Source organism: Epinephelus moara, chromosome 22 (genome assembly GCF_006386435.1).
Source record: "Epinephelus moara isolate mb chromosome 22, YSFRI_EMoa_1.0, whole genome shotgun sequence".
Taxonomy (NCBI): domain Eukaryota; kingdom Metazoa; phylum Chordata; class Actinopteri; order Perciformes; family Serranidae; genus Epinephelus; species Epinephelus moara.
In genome coordinates this window covers 16,605,269-16,617,549 of record NC_065527.1, presented here as the reverse complement: position 1 = coordinate 16,617,549, position 12,281 = coordinate 16,605,269, and the positions used below count along the sequence as shown (strand labels likewise).

The following is a 12,281-nucleotide window of genomic DNA, read 5'->3' as shown; positions in this document are numbered from 1 at the left end:
CTGAGCAACAGCGTCAGTAACGAACCGCTCCTCATTTAATCAGACGTTTATTATTAAATTTGCTAAACTGAAATGGATGCGGGCTATACTGTCAATATATATAAAGCCCCAAAGTATTATTAATCTCAGTAAAGCAAAAGAGGACTGATAGAAATAATTATTACAATTTTTATATGACAGTTTTGTTAAATTACAGTGTATGGTGATACAGTAAATGAATGCTGCTATAATAACAGGAAGAGCTGATACGACGGATTAAGCACCAAAATGCTTTAATATTTTTTTTTATTAAACTCCCTTAATGGACCACATGATTTACACATATCGGCGGTAAGTACCCTAAAAACATCAGTTACGTTCAATTAAATCAAAGTGAACCTTATTACATTTGCTGCAGTTAAAAACTAACATTGCAGTAAAATATTACAACTGGTTTATAACAGTGATACAAAGAATTAAAAGCCATGACAGCAGTCGAAAAATGGTTTAATGTGTACATACACACTCAGTATTAATCATTTTTCAAGAACTAAATTCACAAGTGTCAAAAGCAAATAACCTAAAAAACAGACATGATGGAAGAAAATTTAACATCAAATTATGTCTTCAAATCAAAGAATCTCAGTAAATGTATGGTTTTTAAGTTTATAGAACTTTTATGGAAATTTGACTATTATTTCCTTTTTACAAGTTCCAGTAGGGTGGAGGTGATTTTATCCAGGTTGGAGGAGTACTGAGGGCCCCTGTCCATCCTGGGTCCTCGTTCCACATGGAGCGGAGGTGAATAAGAGTGGGAGTCCAAAAACTCCTTGTCGGCAGGTTGGTAGTCACGAGGGTGCTTGGGTTCTTGAAACCTTTCAGGATAAGGGTCTGGCTCATCTGGACTGGTGATATGAGGCATCCGAGACATCCCGAGCTGCCCAAAAACGTCTGAAAGAAAAATAGGAAAAAGCTTGAATGAAAGGAAGTGGAAAAATGCAGCTTTATTCTGACAGAGGGAGTCAGAAGAATATCATACATTATACAGTGTGTATTTACCTTCATAACGGCTTCTGTTTGACTGTCTGGGTTCCCCGTGTACAGGATGGTGGTATTCTGGGATGGTGGTATTCCTCTCGTCAGGTATATGCTCATGCTGCTGCCAGCCTCTTCCTCTGTGATCCTCTTTAGAGTAGATGTCTTCGGCTCGTCTGAGGTCAAAATCTTCCCTGAGAGGTGTGTCATATTGGTGTCTTGGAGACAGCTTTGGGTCCGGGCTTAAGCTGTCATAGTCTTTGGGGATGGCTGCTCGACCTTGGCTATTCTGCTACGGCAAAAAAAACATGTTTCTTTAAATCATTTTGCAGTGCAGGGATTTTAACTACATGTTCAGATAGAAAGAGTGAGCAGGGCAACATACCGCAGCTCTCTCCGATTTTTTGCTCTTGAATTCTTTCAGAAGGTTGCAAAGTTTGTTCTTCAGGAAGTCAGCCTCTTCTGCATTTTCAATTTCAATGTTATTCTAGTGAGCAGAGAAAAGGACAAAGTTAAGATGCCCCCTTCAGTGAACGACTGCATGACAAACTCATCACTGCTACGTGAGTTTCAAATACAAATTCACAATCTTACCAGTATATCAAAGACGCCCCCTGACTCAGAGTCTCCTCTTTGGTAGTTTTCACTATGATGAGGGCTCTTAAAAAAAGACAACAGGTTTGACATCATTACAACAGTTAGTTACAACAACAGAAGACTGAATGTCCACATAGCGTTTTTATTTTCTGAGCACCCCCAACCATCCCGACCTTTTTCCTCAAGGGACCCCTTTTCTATCAATGAGTAAACTGACGACCCCTAAGTCACATATTTTATGGATATTCCATATTGTATTCAGTTCATATCACTAACAGTACAGAACAACTGATAAACTGTGCTATTTACCCAAACAGTGAATGCAATAACTGCAGGATGTTTGTGCAAAACAACTATTTGGATGAATTTTGAGCAAATTATTTCCTGTGAATACTGCATCAGAGATATTTTTGGAAACTTCTATATGATTCTTTGTTTTGTTGTTTTAAACAATCATACATACTTAATCAGCTTCTTTTTTGACAAACAGTGTTTCCTTCTTCTTGATGCTTGACCATTGTTCTATTAGTTTTTTGATCGTTTTAAATGAATACTTTTAATGTGCAACAAGGCTGTTTAGCAGGGAGTAAAGGCTCTGCGAATATTGCTTGTGTTCAGGTCTTCAATGTGCCCTTCTCCTATCAGTTTTCTAAAGTTTAAATCTTAAATAATAATCTAAACTTTTATTTTCATTTAGTTTTCCTCAAAGAAATTAATGAAATGTTCTGAAGCTTTGGCGACCCCTACTGGGGGGTCGGGAAGCCCATATTTTTTCAGAGTGCTCCAACCTATTTGTGAGTCCACTCCCAGCACCTCTAGTTGAAAATCTCTGAACTTTTCAGAAAGGCGCTGGTGTCGTCACTGTCACTCTTTTACTGTCTATCCTGAGCTGTATGATATGGCAGTAAGAAACTATCACAACAAAGACAGAAAGCCATTTGTGGGAGCACATCTGCCAGACACTGAATCAAGATATCGTCATAAAAACAAAACCCACACGCAGCTCTTCATGAGTTTTTCCTTATCCACTGAGAGGGTCCAAGGAAAGAGGGTGTCATATTTTGTAAAACCCTCTGAGGTAAACTGAAATATGTGATAATAAAATTGAATTTAATGGACTTGAAAAGTGAAAAAAAAAAATGCTGTAAGGACACACATCCTATGTGAGTGAACACATTTTTTAGATTAGTTAGAAGTATGACAGATTGGTAGGTTACTAGTTAATAACAACACATTATATAGCTACATTTTATGATTCACTACCTGTGATTCTGAGTAGAAGTCAGGATATTGTGGTCCTTGGCTTTCAGGTCTCAATGGTGCACTAACCGGTCGCAGACAACGGCCAAATTTTGGATTTGGAGGTCCATACTCATCACTGAACCTTAAAGCAGAAATCAAACATGTTCATAAACAACAGACATGATGTTAGAAGATAAAGAACCAAAGCATTCACTCAAACAATATAAAACACTTTTTAAGAAGGTATCAGTCAGCCAGTTTCAATGAGAGGAATCTTCATAGATAAACAACCAGATACAGGTTCACTCACATCTCCTTTGTCGTTTCCAGCTCCTCTACAGTGGCATCAGAGAAGCGACTCTTTCTTTTTCTTTTACCGTGGTCCTCATTGGCAGCGGGCCCTTTCAGGAAACGCCTGAATGGCTCCGGGATGTCAGATATGGCCCTGGTAACTTCCACTCGTCTCTGGGAGTTAAGGGGTCCAGTTCTGCTTGGTCCAGGGACGTCATCTGCCTCCACTTGATATGGTTCTTTCATCCCATGACAATAATCTTTGCTCGTACCAAACACAAGGTCACGCGACCTGTCGCTCTCCACAGGTGTGGGAAAGCTCCTCCTGTTGGCCTCTGGTTCACTCGACCCCTGCCTGCTTGTTCTATTCATACTGTCATATCTACCAGGCTCCCTGTCCAGTGACCACCGTTGTTCATCATCTTCTGGGAAAACCGGCTGCGAGGACTGGCGCTCAGCAGAGCGAACTCGTCCACGCCGAACTTCCTCAGAGTAGAACTCCTTCAGTGGATCTCTTTCTGGGTAGGACCTTTTGTAAGGAGGAGCCTCTTCTGGGTAATACTCTACGAGGCCACGGGGCATCTCGTCCCTTGATTCATACGTGGGAACACCACCTGGCTTGGGTGTGGCTCTTCTTTGTGGATCTTCAACATATTCATCTTCATACTCCATACGATAATCAGGGTCCATATACTCTCCTCTGTATGAATCACTTTCCCTGTAATCTGCCCTCCGCGGCTTATCTTCCATGTGGTCATGGCTGTAAGTGTCCTGTCGCTGCTTTGGTCTGTCTCTGTCCAACATGTAAGGGTCTTCTGGATGGAATGAGGGTGTATCTGGGTATCCTGAGGAATACCTCCCTGGCTGAGAGTGCTTATCCTGATAGTTCTTGAGTTCTGGTAGAAGTGGCGGTAAAACTCGCTGGGTCGAAATTTTCGGGATGTTTCGGTCCCAATTTTGCTTCTGCCTTGGGGGAACTGGGGAACAGGAGTAAATACATGTCTCTGGTATAATATAGTATTGTATAGGCTCACAATATTTTCTATCAATAGTACCTTACAGCTGTAGTGGCCCTCAACCATATGACTCGTAAACTGTTCAACTGCAGGTGAGATTAGGGAATCTAGCATTCTTCTGACAAAGAATTAAAGGCAATAAACTAGATTGTGAATCTGAAATTAAGTATTGGTCAGGCTATAATTACTAATAAAAACATTTTTTTTAAAACTCTAACATCTATCCTTTTAAACTTTTGGTGCAACTCTGACTTGTTGACCCTGACAAGTGAAAAAACACAACACAAACACAGGAAATATTGTATGTAACCATGCCAGTGTCTTATCCTATATCTATTACTACTCAGAATTCACAGTATGATTGTACCTCTTGTGATGTTTAATCTGCCTTCTGTCCTCTTTTTCGGCAGTTTCTGAAAAACAAAAAAACAGTAAGCACAATCAACATATTATTCTCGAAATTAGGATTTTAAAAGTACATGTCTTAATCATATTCAACATGTCTGGTTACTGAGATCTGTATGTTTCACCGTTGGACATCCTCGTCCATCCTGTCTCTCTATAATCTCTGCTTTGGCTCGTATGATCTTTCCTCCGTGGGTTATTATTGACTGTTTAGTCCAGGTCACCAAGTCTGGCCGTTTAATCTCCTGCATAAACACAAAGGAAAGGCATTATCACTTTGTTTCGTCCACTAAATTTAAAAGCAGAAGCAGACACTCAAAAAGTACCACTGGTACTCAATCTGTGACAATGTTCACAATGCTTTACCACATATCTCTGCCGGTGTTTGCGTCCAATCACATGACGGACCGTTTCTGAGAGGTTGGCGTTCTGATTACACAGCCTGCATGCGTATTTGGGGCCTGACTGTGGGTCACTACAAGGCAGTTCATCCAAAAAGTCCAAACCTGAGAAATGAAGGCAGTAAATTAGTTGGATTGGGATAAAATTTACATGGAAAATTGTTTAAAAATTTGTATCAAGTTATTCACCGATGATTGGCTCATCAAGCTTCATATAATCCAGATACTGTACAATGTCCTCAAATATCGGGACACGTTGCTTTCTGACAGCATGCCCTGAGAAACCCAAACACTGGTAGTTAGAGAAGAGAAAACATTACAACAGAGAGGATTATTTTAAGATCACAAAGTATGTCTGTATATATGTACAATGCAAGGTCTAACTTAAGTGTAGAATGCATTTTGTCTATCCCATACCATATAATTTGTGAGATGACCTCATTTGCTGGTGAGATTACAGAACAGTACAAACACCAGTGCAATGTGCCATTACCTTCATGTCATTTATTTGTTTTAGGTATAGTTACAATTCACTGTATCATTGCAAAATGAATTTCCTCAATATGCAGTTGATGTCACAACCATCTCCCTCAAGCCTAATTAGTGAATGATCCCATATTCCCTGCATATATGACAGACCAATAGCAGTAAAGGAGGTACACTGTGTCACTGTAGCTGCAGCCAAAACGGTTCCTAAGATCATAAATCTGACTACTGCAAATGAGTAACCATACATGTATGATCTCCAAAGTTTCACCTTTGAACACTTCAGTCCTCACATTCAGCTCTACTTACATCATCAAGGAGGTCGTCTCTTTGAAACAAACATGGGGAGCAATCTTCTTTATCTCGAGATTCTTTGGTGGTGTTGTGTGAATCTCCTCAGGTAAAGAAATACTGACCAAGACGATTTTATGGTATATAAACAGTGACCAGGGAGGCATTACGACCTTGGTCTCCTGTGATGTTACTTACATTACCAACAGTAGAGGAAAAAAAACTTTTTCCTACCATCCCAAGATAAATAAATTCCCAAAAATGGTTGCAAAAAATGTAGGTTTGCTCCAAGTATGAGCATGCCACAGTTCTTCGCTCAGTTTCAGCAAACAGAAGTCCACGTTTCTGTATTTGAACACATTGTTCAACAGGTAAAACTGGAACATGCTTCCACAGGCTGCACATCAGCAAGCATGCACAGGAGTCTGAAAACATTTTGTGGCTGTTTCTTTTATACATGCGAGTGGAGCTGGGTATCGTTTAAAAAAAAAAAAAAACAGTACCAATACCAGTATCCTTAAAGTGATACCAATACCAATACAATACTTCATTCAACACCCATAATGTGAATGGAGTGGCATGTAGTACAGCCATACTTTCGAACATTTCAGTGGCATCACCGCATGCTGCACTGCCACCTCCGTCAAACACACCGTGCTTGACATCACCACACTACAGCCTGTATAGGTTGTGGCTGCTGCTGCGAAAGTGTGAGCTCCATGCCAGGGACAATTGTGAGAATTCGCCCGGCTGCACACACATTGACAGGGCTAACCGTTAGCATTGAGCGACAAACGTTACCAAATGGTTAATAAAGGGTTTAATGACAAAGGTGAGTCGTTTCAGTGAGTTTGTTGTGACCTTTTAGTGGCTTGGTGTTGGATGTTAGCCACTGCTGCTGTGTTAGCTTGTGCTAACTGGGCAGAGTTGAACAGACCATGATGATTGCGGCTCTGGCGACAACCGCAACAGAAAGTCTGTAGTCGGGGATCAGACCCCTGGCGCAATAAGGATCGTATGCGGGTATCGTTTGACTGGAGACATTGCAATACTACTTGGTACTGGGTTATTTAGGTCGATACCTTTAAGGTATCAAGTACTCATGCCCAGCCCTACATGTAAGGAGCTGAACGTACTTTTTCTTTTCTGTTTTGAATCCACCTCCCAACAGGAAGTTGGATCGAACTGTCCACTTGTTTGATGTGCAGGACTGCACTCCATATGCTATGCACACTGGCATGCACTGGCACAAGCATCTGTGACTTACAGTTACCCTTAACATCTTTCTTTGTGTTGAACCACAGAGATGGTGCCGCATTTTGGTGCACTATTTATGTTCTAGCACCAATGATTAATGTAGCTGCCGAATTTGGCTACATTAAGTGTTTGGGCAGCCGTGTAGGCACATGTGGGCCCGTGCTGTCCAATTTCATTCAAGTGACACACATTTGAATGATGAGTCATTGAGCAACATTTCTTTTGACTCAAAGGACACCAGCAGTGGGCACACTCTCAATTAGTGGGCAACCACAGGTCTCAAATCAAACTCAGAAGAAGTTTGTCACTGATGAACGTAGCCAACTTGTGCGGATTTAAAACTGTACACATCTCCCTGTGCAGAAAGCTAAACAGGGATCTTCAGATATGTTTTCAGACCGCACCATTAAGAAAATGAGGGGCATTCTCAAAGCCTGCCAGTTGTGCTCAGAAACTCTAAACTGACCAAACAGGCCACACAGCAGAGGAAATTGAAGTCATTCGTACGCAATCAGTGACTGATTACAATACAAGACGTTCACAGAAGCCCAGTGCACATTGGGATCACAGCAGAAGCCCCTGAGCTTAAGGATTTTATGCACCACTCTCATGACTCAGCTACCATGGGCAATCATCTCACTGCTCATGACACAGTGGAATGCCTGTCCTCCACCATAAACAACTGGCCATCCATGTGAACATCTGAAGTGACAATCAGCTCTAGTCAGCTGTGTTCTGGCTAGCTTTGGCCAGTTTCAGTACCCAGAACTATGTGACAGTTCTGTACATAATGTATTACAAGACTTGCGTTAGTCTGGCAATCACATGTGGATTGATACAGCCGTTGGGCACTCTTCTCTCTGCAAACTGACTGAGCTGCATATCAACATCTTGTTCCAAAAATACTGGCATTAATCTGCTGCTATAGCAGCCTGCACTGGGAAGGTTCTCCACAAGATTTGGTAACCTGACAACAAAACTTTTCTCCAATTCAGCCACAAGAGCATTTGGGCCCTGACACACCAGGCCAACAGTCAGCTGTTGCTCAGTGTCGATGTCGGGCCGTTGGTGAGCATCTGTGAACCTAGTTTTTGCATTGTGTCCGGCACCGTTGGCACTAGTCAGCTCTTGTTGGCCCCTGTGGACTTTTTTCAAACAATTCAGTATGCTGAATCTGCGTTAAGACAGCAGAGCACATCTGAATGAAATCACTCAGATTGGCAATTCAGCTATGTGCACGACACGAGAAACCAAAGTGAGGAAAGCAAACACCAGATAAAGTCAAGAGGGTGTGAGATCAAAACAAACTTGTTATATTAGGTAAGATTAGTTTTTTTAGCCACTGAGCTCTTTAGCAGAAACAGTTCAGAATTATTTTTCATGAGCACATGGTAAATATCCTTTGTTCTTTCAGCATCGGGTTGTGTTGCTAATGTGCTAACTGGTTAACTAGCATCTTGAAGCCATCCTGTTGGTCTTCCAGTTCCCCTTTTATAATGACGAATACAGAATATCACCACCTGCTGCTATGGAGAGTTATTTTCTGTCACACAGGCACATAATGTACGTGCTAGTTGGCCATTGGCTTGTAGTCTTTGCCGCGTATTCAGGTGCGACTTTTTGTGCCTATGCACAGGCGACCTGAGGCAACGTAAAAGCCGGCCTTTGTCACCACTGGTTCTTTCATGTTTTCGGTTTCAGTTTGGTGCGTCTGGGCCTTTAGTGAGGTCCAGCACTGATGTTGGGCCTGGACCATAGTTGGCATTCCCTTTAATCTCAAACTTGCTCAGTGGGTTGAGGTCAGGGCTTTGTGCAGGTAAGTCAAGATGCCCCTTAACTGGAAGTAAGGGGCTTCAGCCAAAGCATGAAAACAGCCTCAGACAAAAAGTACATCAAGGTGTGTAGACATACTTTTGGCTGTACAGCGAAAAGATCAAGATCGGAATTTGAAGTTCTTTTTATCTGCTATAAAGCACAGGCACATATTTTCAATACAGTACGATAAGAGTCCAACCGATGACGTGTCCTTTGACTTGATTTAAGTTCATATCCATTCTTAGAAGATCACAGCCCTTAATGGATCTCAACTAAAATGCTGTCCATTAAAATCAGGCTGTTACCTTTGTGGGTGGACTGAATTACCTGCCAGAGTAGACAGCAAATATACTCAAGGCCAGAACAGATCAAAATGACAAGGCTGAAGATGAAGTCTACTTACCTGAAGCAACAATGGCATCCTCTTTCTGTCAGGAACGAAAGGAAAGCAATAAAAATTGAGTCAATCAGTGCTGGGTAAACAAGACACTGGTTCACCACTGCTACAAACAGAGAAAGGGTTATATAATGGAAACATATTTTCAGAACATAATTGTTGATCAAAACCACAGCTCACTTGAGGTGCAGTAAAGGTTTTTGTTAATTATTTAATCATAACTGCATTTCTTAAGCTGCCTTCCCCAGAGAAGGCTTTATTACCTGTTTCAGACCACAATTAATGTGAAAATCGATGGAGAGAGAAGCTGAATGCAGTTTTCCTTAACTCGTCCAAAAGATGTGGCTCAATGACGAGGCAACTTTTGCTTCCGTGCATTACTACAGTGATTGTGTGTTGGGCAGTTAGCTCTGCAAAAATATGGCTGACCACACACCAGCACTGTGTCTGAGCGCATCCAGTGTAGACACTGGCCAAGGACGGAAGCTCCTGTAGCTGCACAGCGTGGATAACGTGTTAGCATCTGTAATACTCAGTTTTAAAGGTTTTGTCCATGTTTGCTTAATATTTGTCTTCCAAGCCTGACTCTCCAGCAGCACAAAGTGAAAGTATTGAGTCAGCTGTCAAACCTTTCCACCAACACATAAATCTGTAGAGTCTCTTGTGATTGGCTCCCTCGCAGAAGATGAAACCGTCTAATGCAGGAACATTAAGACATTCCCACACGCTTTGCCTGGAAGTGCTGGAGCTTTTGGTCAAATCAAGTTTCGGGAAGGAGATGGAAATTTTTTTTCTGTACAAGGCAGACACAGAAAATTTCCAAACACATTAAAGTGCATGTAAGACAAGGGGTCAAGGACCTCTATGTGACACCACTAAAGCACCTGCCAACAGGTCTCTGAAGAAATACTGTTCCACGGAATGTCTGATCATTTGACCAGGTGGCCAGACTCCATTTGAGATAGTTTTCAAGCTCAAATCATCCCAATATTCATGTATCCAGGATTTCTGGTTGTCATGAATGAAACCAACAACCACCATTCCTGTAGTGCAGTGTAAGAAACATCCGTAGCGAAAAGCTGCATTGTTGTTGCCTTAAGTCTCACTAGTTGACTGGTGTGGACCAAGAAAAGTGCAGGTTAAGCTATATGAGAGGACCTCCAGAAAACAATAAGCTGCTTTAGAATTGAAAGGAAACACTTGGTGATGCCAAACAGCTGCACAGCACGTTTTTCAAAAACAGGAAACCTGCTGCTCCTGCAAAACATTGTGTCCGTTACAACTCGTCCAAATGTGACCACTTTAGACATTCATTCATTTTCTGTAATCGCTTATCCTCTTGAGGGTCGCAAGGGGGCTGGAGCCTATCCCAGCTGACATTGATCGAGAGGCAGGGTACACCCTGGACAGGTCGCTAGACTATCACAGGGCTGACACATAGAGACAGACAACCATTCAGACTCACATTCACACCTACGGGCAATTTAGAGTCATCAATTCACCTGCGTGGACTGTGGGAGGAAGCCGGAGTACCAGGAGGAAACCCGTGCTGACACGGGGAGAGCATGCCAACTCCGCACAGGGGGACTCCCCCATCCTGGCTTCGAACCAGGAACCCTCTTGCAGTGAGGTGACAGTGCTTCACTACTTTAGACAACATAAAGAAAATGCAGATCAAAGCGTATAGGTCAGCCTGACCTTAATATGTTAATGTGCTGCTCTTTCGTGTGCCATAAACTTACTGCAAGGTGCACTCTTCAAAGACACGGCACTCCTCCAGACTGGCCAAGATGCAGACTTTATAACAGTTGCTTGTTGCTAAAGAAGCGACTGAACACTTCACAGTTAATCAGTCATGGTAGCCAGGGTACACCATGAAAGCACATGAACAGGATGCCGATGTGCACAGAATTCCTACTTCAAATCTGACCAAGACAAAATGTGGACACCTTGCTTGTTTTTGTCCCAGATCTGGTACTTACTGTGCCACCATATTATTTAACTTTGGCATACCAAGATGCAGCGTTTGCCTGGCAGAAGTAAGGTCTCATGATGTACAAGCGGTCAATAAATCAGAGATAAAAAACTGGAGAGGTCTTTGAAAAGGCCCTCAGATGTTGCAAAGCCTGAAAGGATAGTGAAATATCACTTTTTGATGCTCCTTGTTTCCTGCTGTGTAATCCTGAACCTGTGAATGAATAAAAAGTGACCATGGCAAAAAAAACTTGACCATATATTAATGGGTCTATATCATTGTATGTTTTAGCTAGAGTAGTAAAAACTCCACAGACTGCATAATTTTTCTGCAGCAATAAATGGTGCTGTGTACCTTTATATGTCCTGGTGTAGTCAGGTGTATCTTGTACAGGGTCTCTCCCCTTATGGATTTATCACAGACCTAGTTTCAAAGAGAAAACATGAATCAATGAGTGTCACAGCTGAGTGTGATGGTATGATACACAGTCAATAGCCTAACTATCATCATACCTATAAATGAGGTGAACAGAATATTAGAAACATCTATTTGTATAACGCAGCAGCTGCATTAGATACAGCTTGGTTTAAGGTCACACACTAAAGCCAACGTGAAAGCCATGCTACGTTTCTCAACCAACCTCAAGAGGTGCATGTAAGCAAACGTTCACTAGCTCAGCTTACCGTGCATTCAATAAATTCATCCTCTTCTTCGTACGGTGTTTCGAGATTGCTGTCCATTGTTGGATGTTTTATGACTCGCGTTAACGGTCACTTCCCAAGAAACCGCTAGTAAGTTAGCTAACTAACTAGCAAGAGCAACCAAGCTAATGCTAACGTAGTTAATACTTTAATGGATGTTGGCTAGCAGTTCGTGCTATCGTGCTAGCTTTCTACCGAATTAGCGTTTGTGTTGCTATATACTTTGAGTGCTGTATTGTCTTTTGTTGCTTCTGTTTACAACGAAAATTGTAAAAGAAATGCTAATAATGAGTACTTCCTGTGTGCTTGTGGACAGCTGCCCGCAGGAAACAAGAGCGGGATTATCTTTGGTTCCGCTCCCGTTGCTGGACATGTGTTTACACCCCCTGTTGG

The 12,281-nt window shown here is 42.0% G+C and overlaps 1 protein-coding gene across 3 annotated transcripts; it reads right to left on the bottom strand.

The window, feature by feature from the left end:
• Window positions 1-206: 206 nt before the first annotated feature.
• si:ch211-13c6.2 (uncharacterized protein LOC100000125 homolog) lies at window positions 207-12,212 on the bottom strand. 3 transcript variants are annotated; one of them, XM_050034125.1, is made up of 13 exons: window positions 11,871-12,212; window positions 11,542-11,610; window positions 9,219-9,243; window positions 5,156-5,242; window positions 4,932-5,071; window positions 4,691-4,810; window positions 4,528-4,573; window positions 3,164-4,121; window positions 2,875-2,995; window positions 1,609-1,674; window positions 1,400-1,501; window positions 1,039-1,306; window positions 207-930 (listed from the first exon to the last, which is right to left on the bottom strand). In XM_050034125.1, the coding sequence occupies exons 1-13, from the start codon at window positions 11,925-11,927 to the stop codon at window positions 674-676; spliced, it is 2,316 nt and encodes a 771-aa protein (XP_049890082.1). In that variant the 5' UTR covers window positions 11,928-12,212; the 3' UTR covers window positions 207-673. The 3 variants fall into 3 exon arrangements, with proteins under 3 accessions (XP_049890082.1, XP_049890083.1, XP_049890084.1); XM_050034126.1 differs by having other exon boundaries at window positions 1,039-1,303; XM_050034127.1 differs by lacking the exon at window positions 9,219-9,243.
• Window positions 12,213-12,281: the final 69 nt, after the last annotated feature.

Bases quoted from the DNA above. Each gene is read 5' to 3' on its own strand.
- si:ch211-13c6.2 (XM_050034125.1), bottom strand. From the start codon at position 11,927: ATGGACAGCAATCTCGAAACACCGTACGAAGAAGAGGATGAATTTATT. The intron at 5,243-9,218 runs GTAAGTAGACTT...TGGGTTTCTCAG, and splicing joins GGATGCCATTGTTGCTTCAG to GGCATGCTGTCAGAAAGCAA. The intron at 5,072-5,155 runs GTGAATAACTTG...TTCATTTCTCAG, and splicing joins GCTTGATGAGCCAATCATCG to GTTTGGACTTTTTGGATGAA.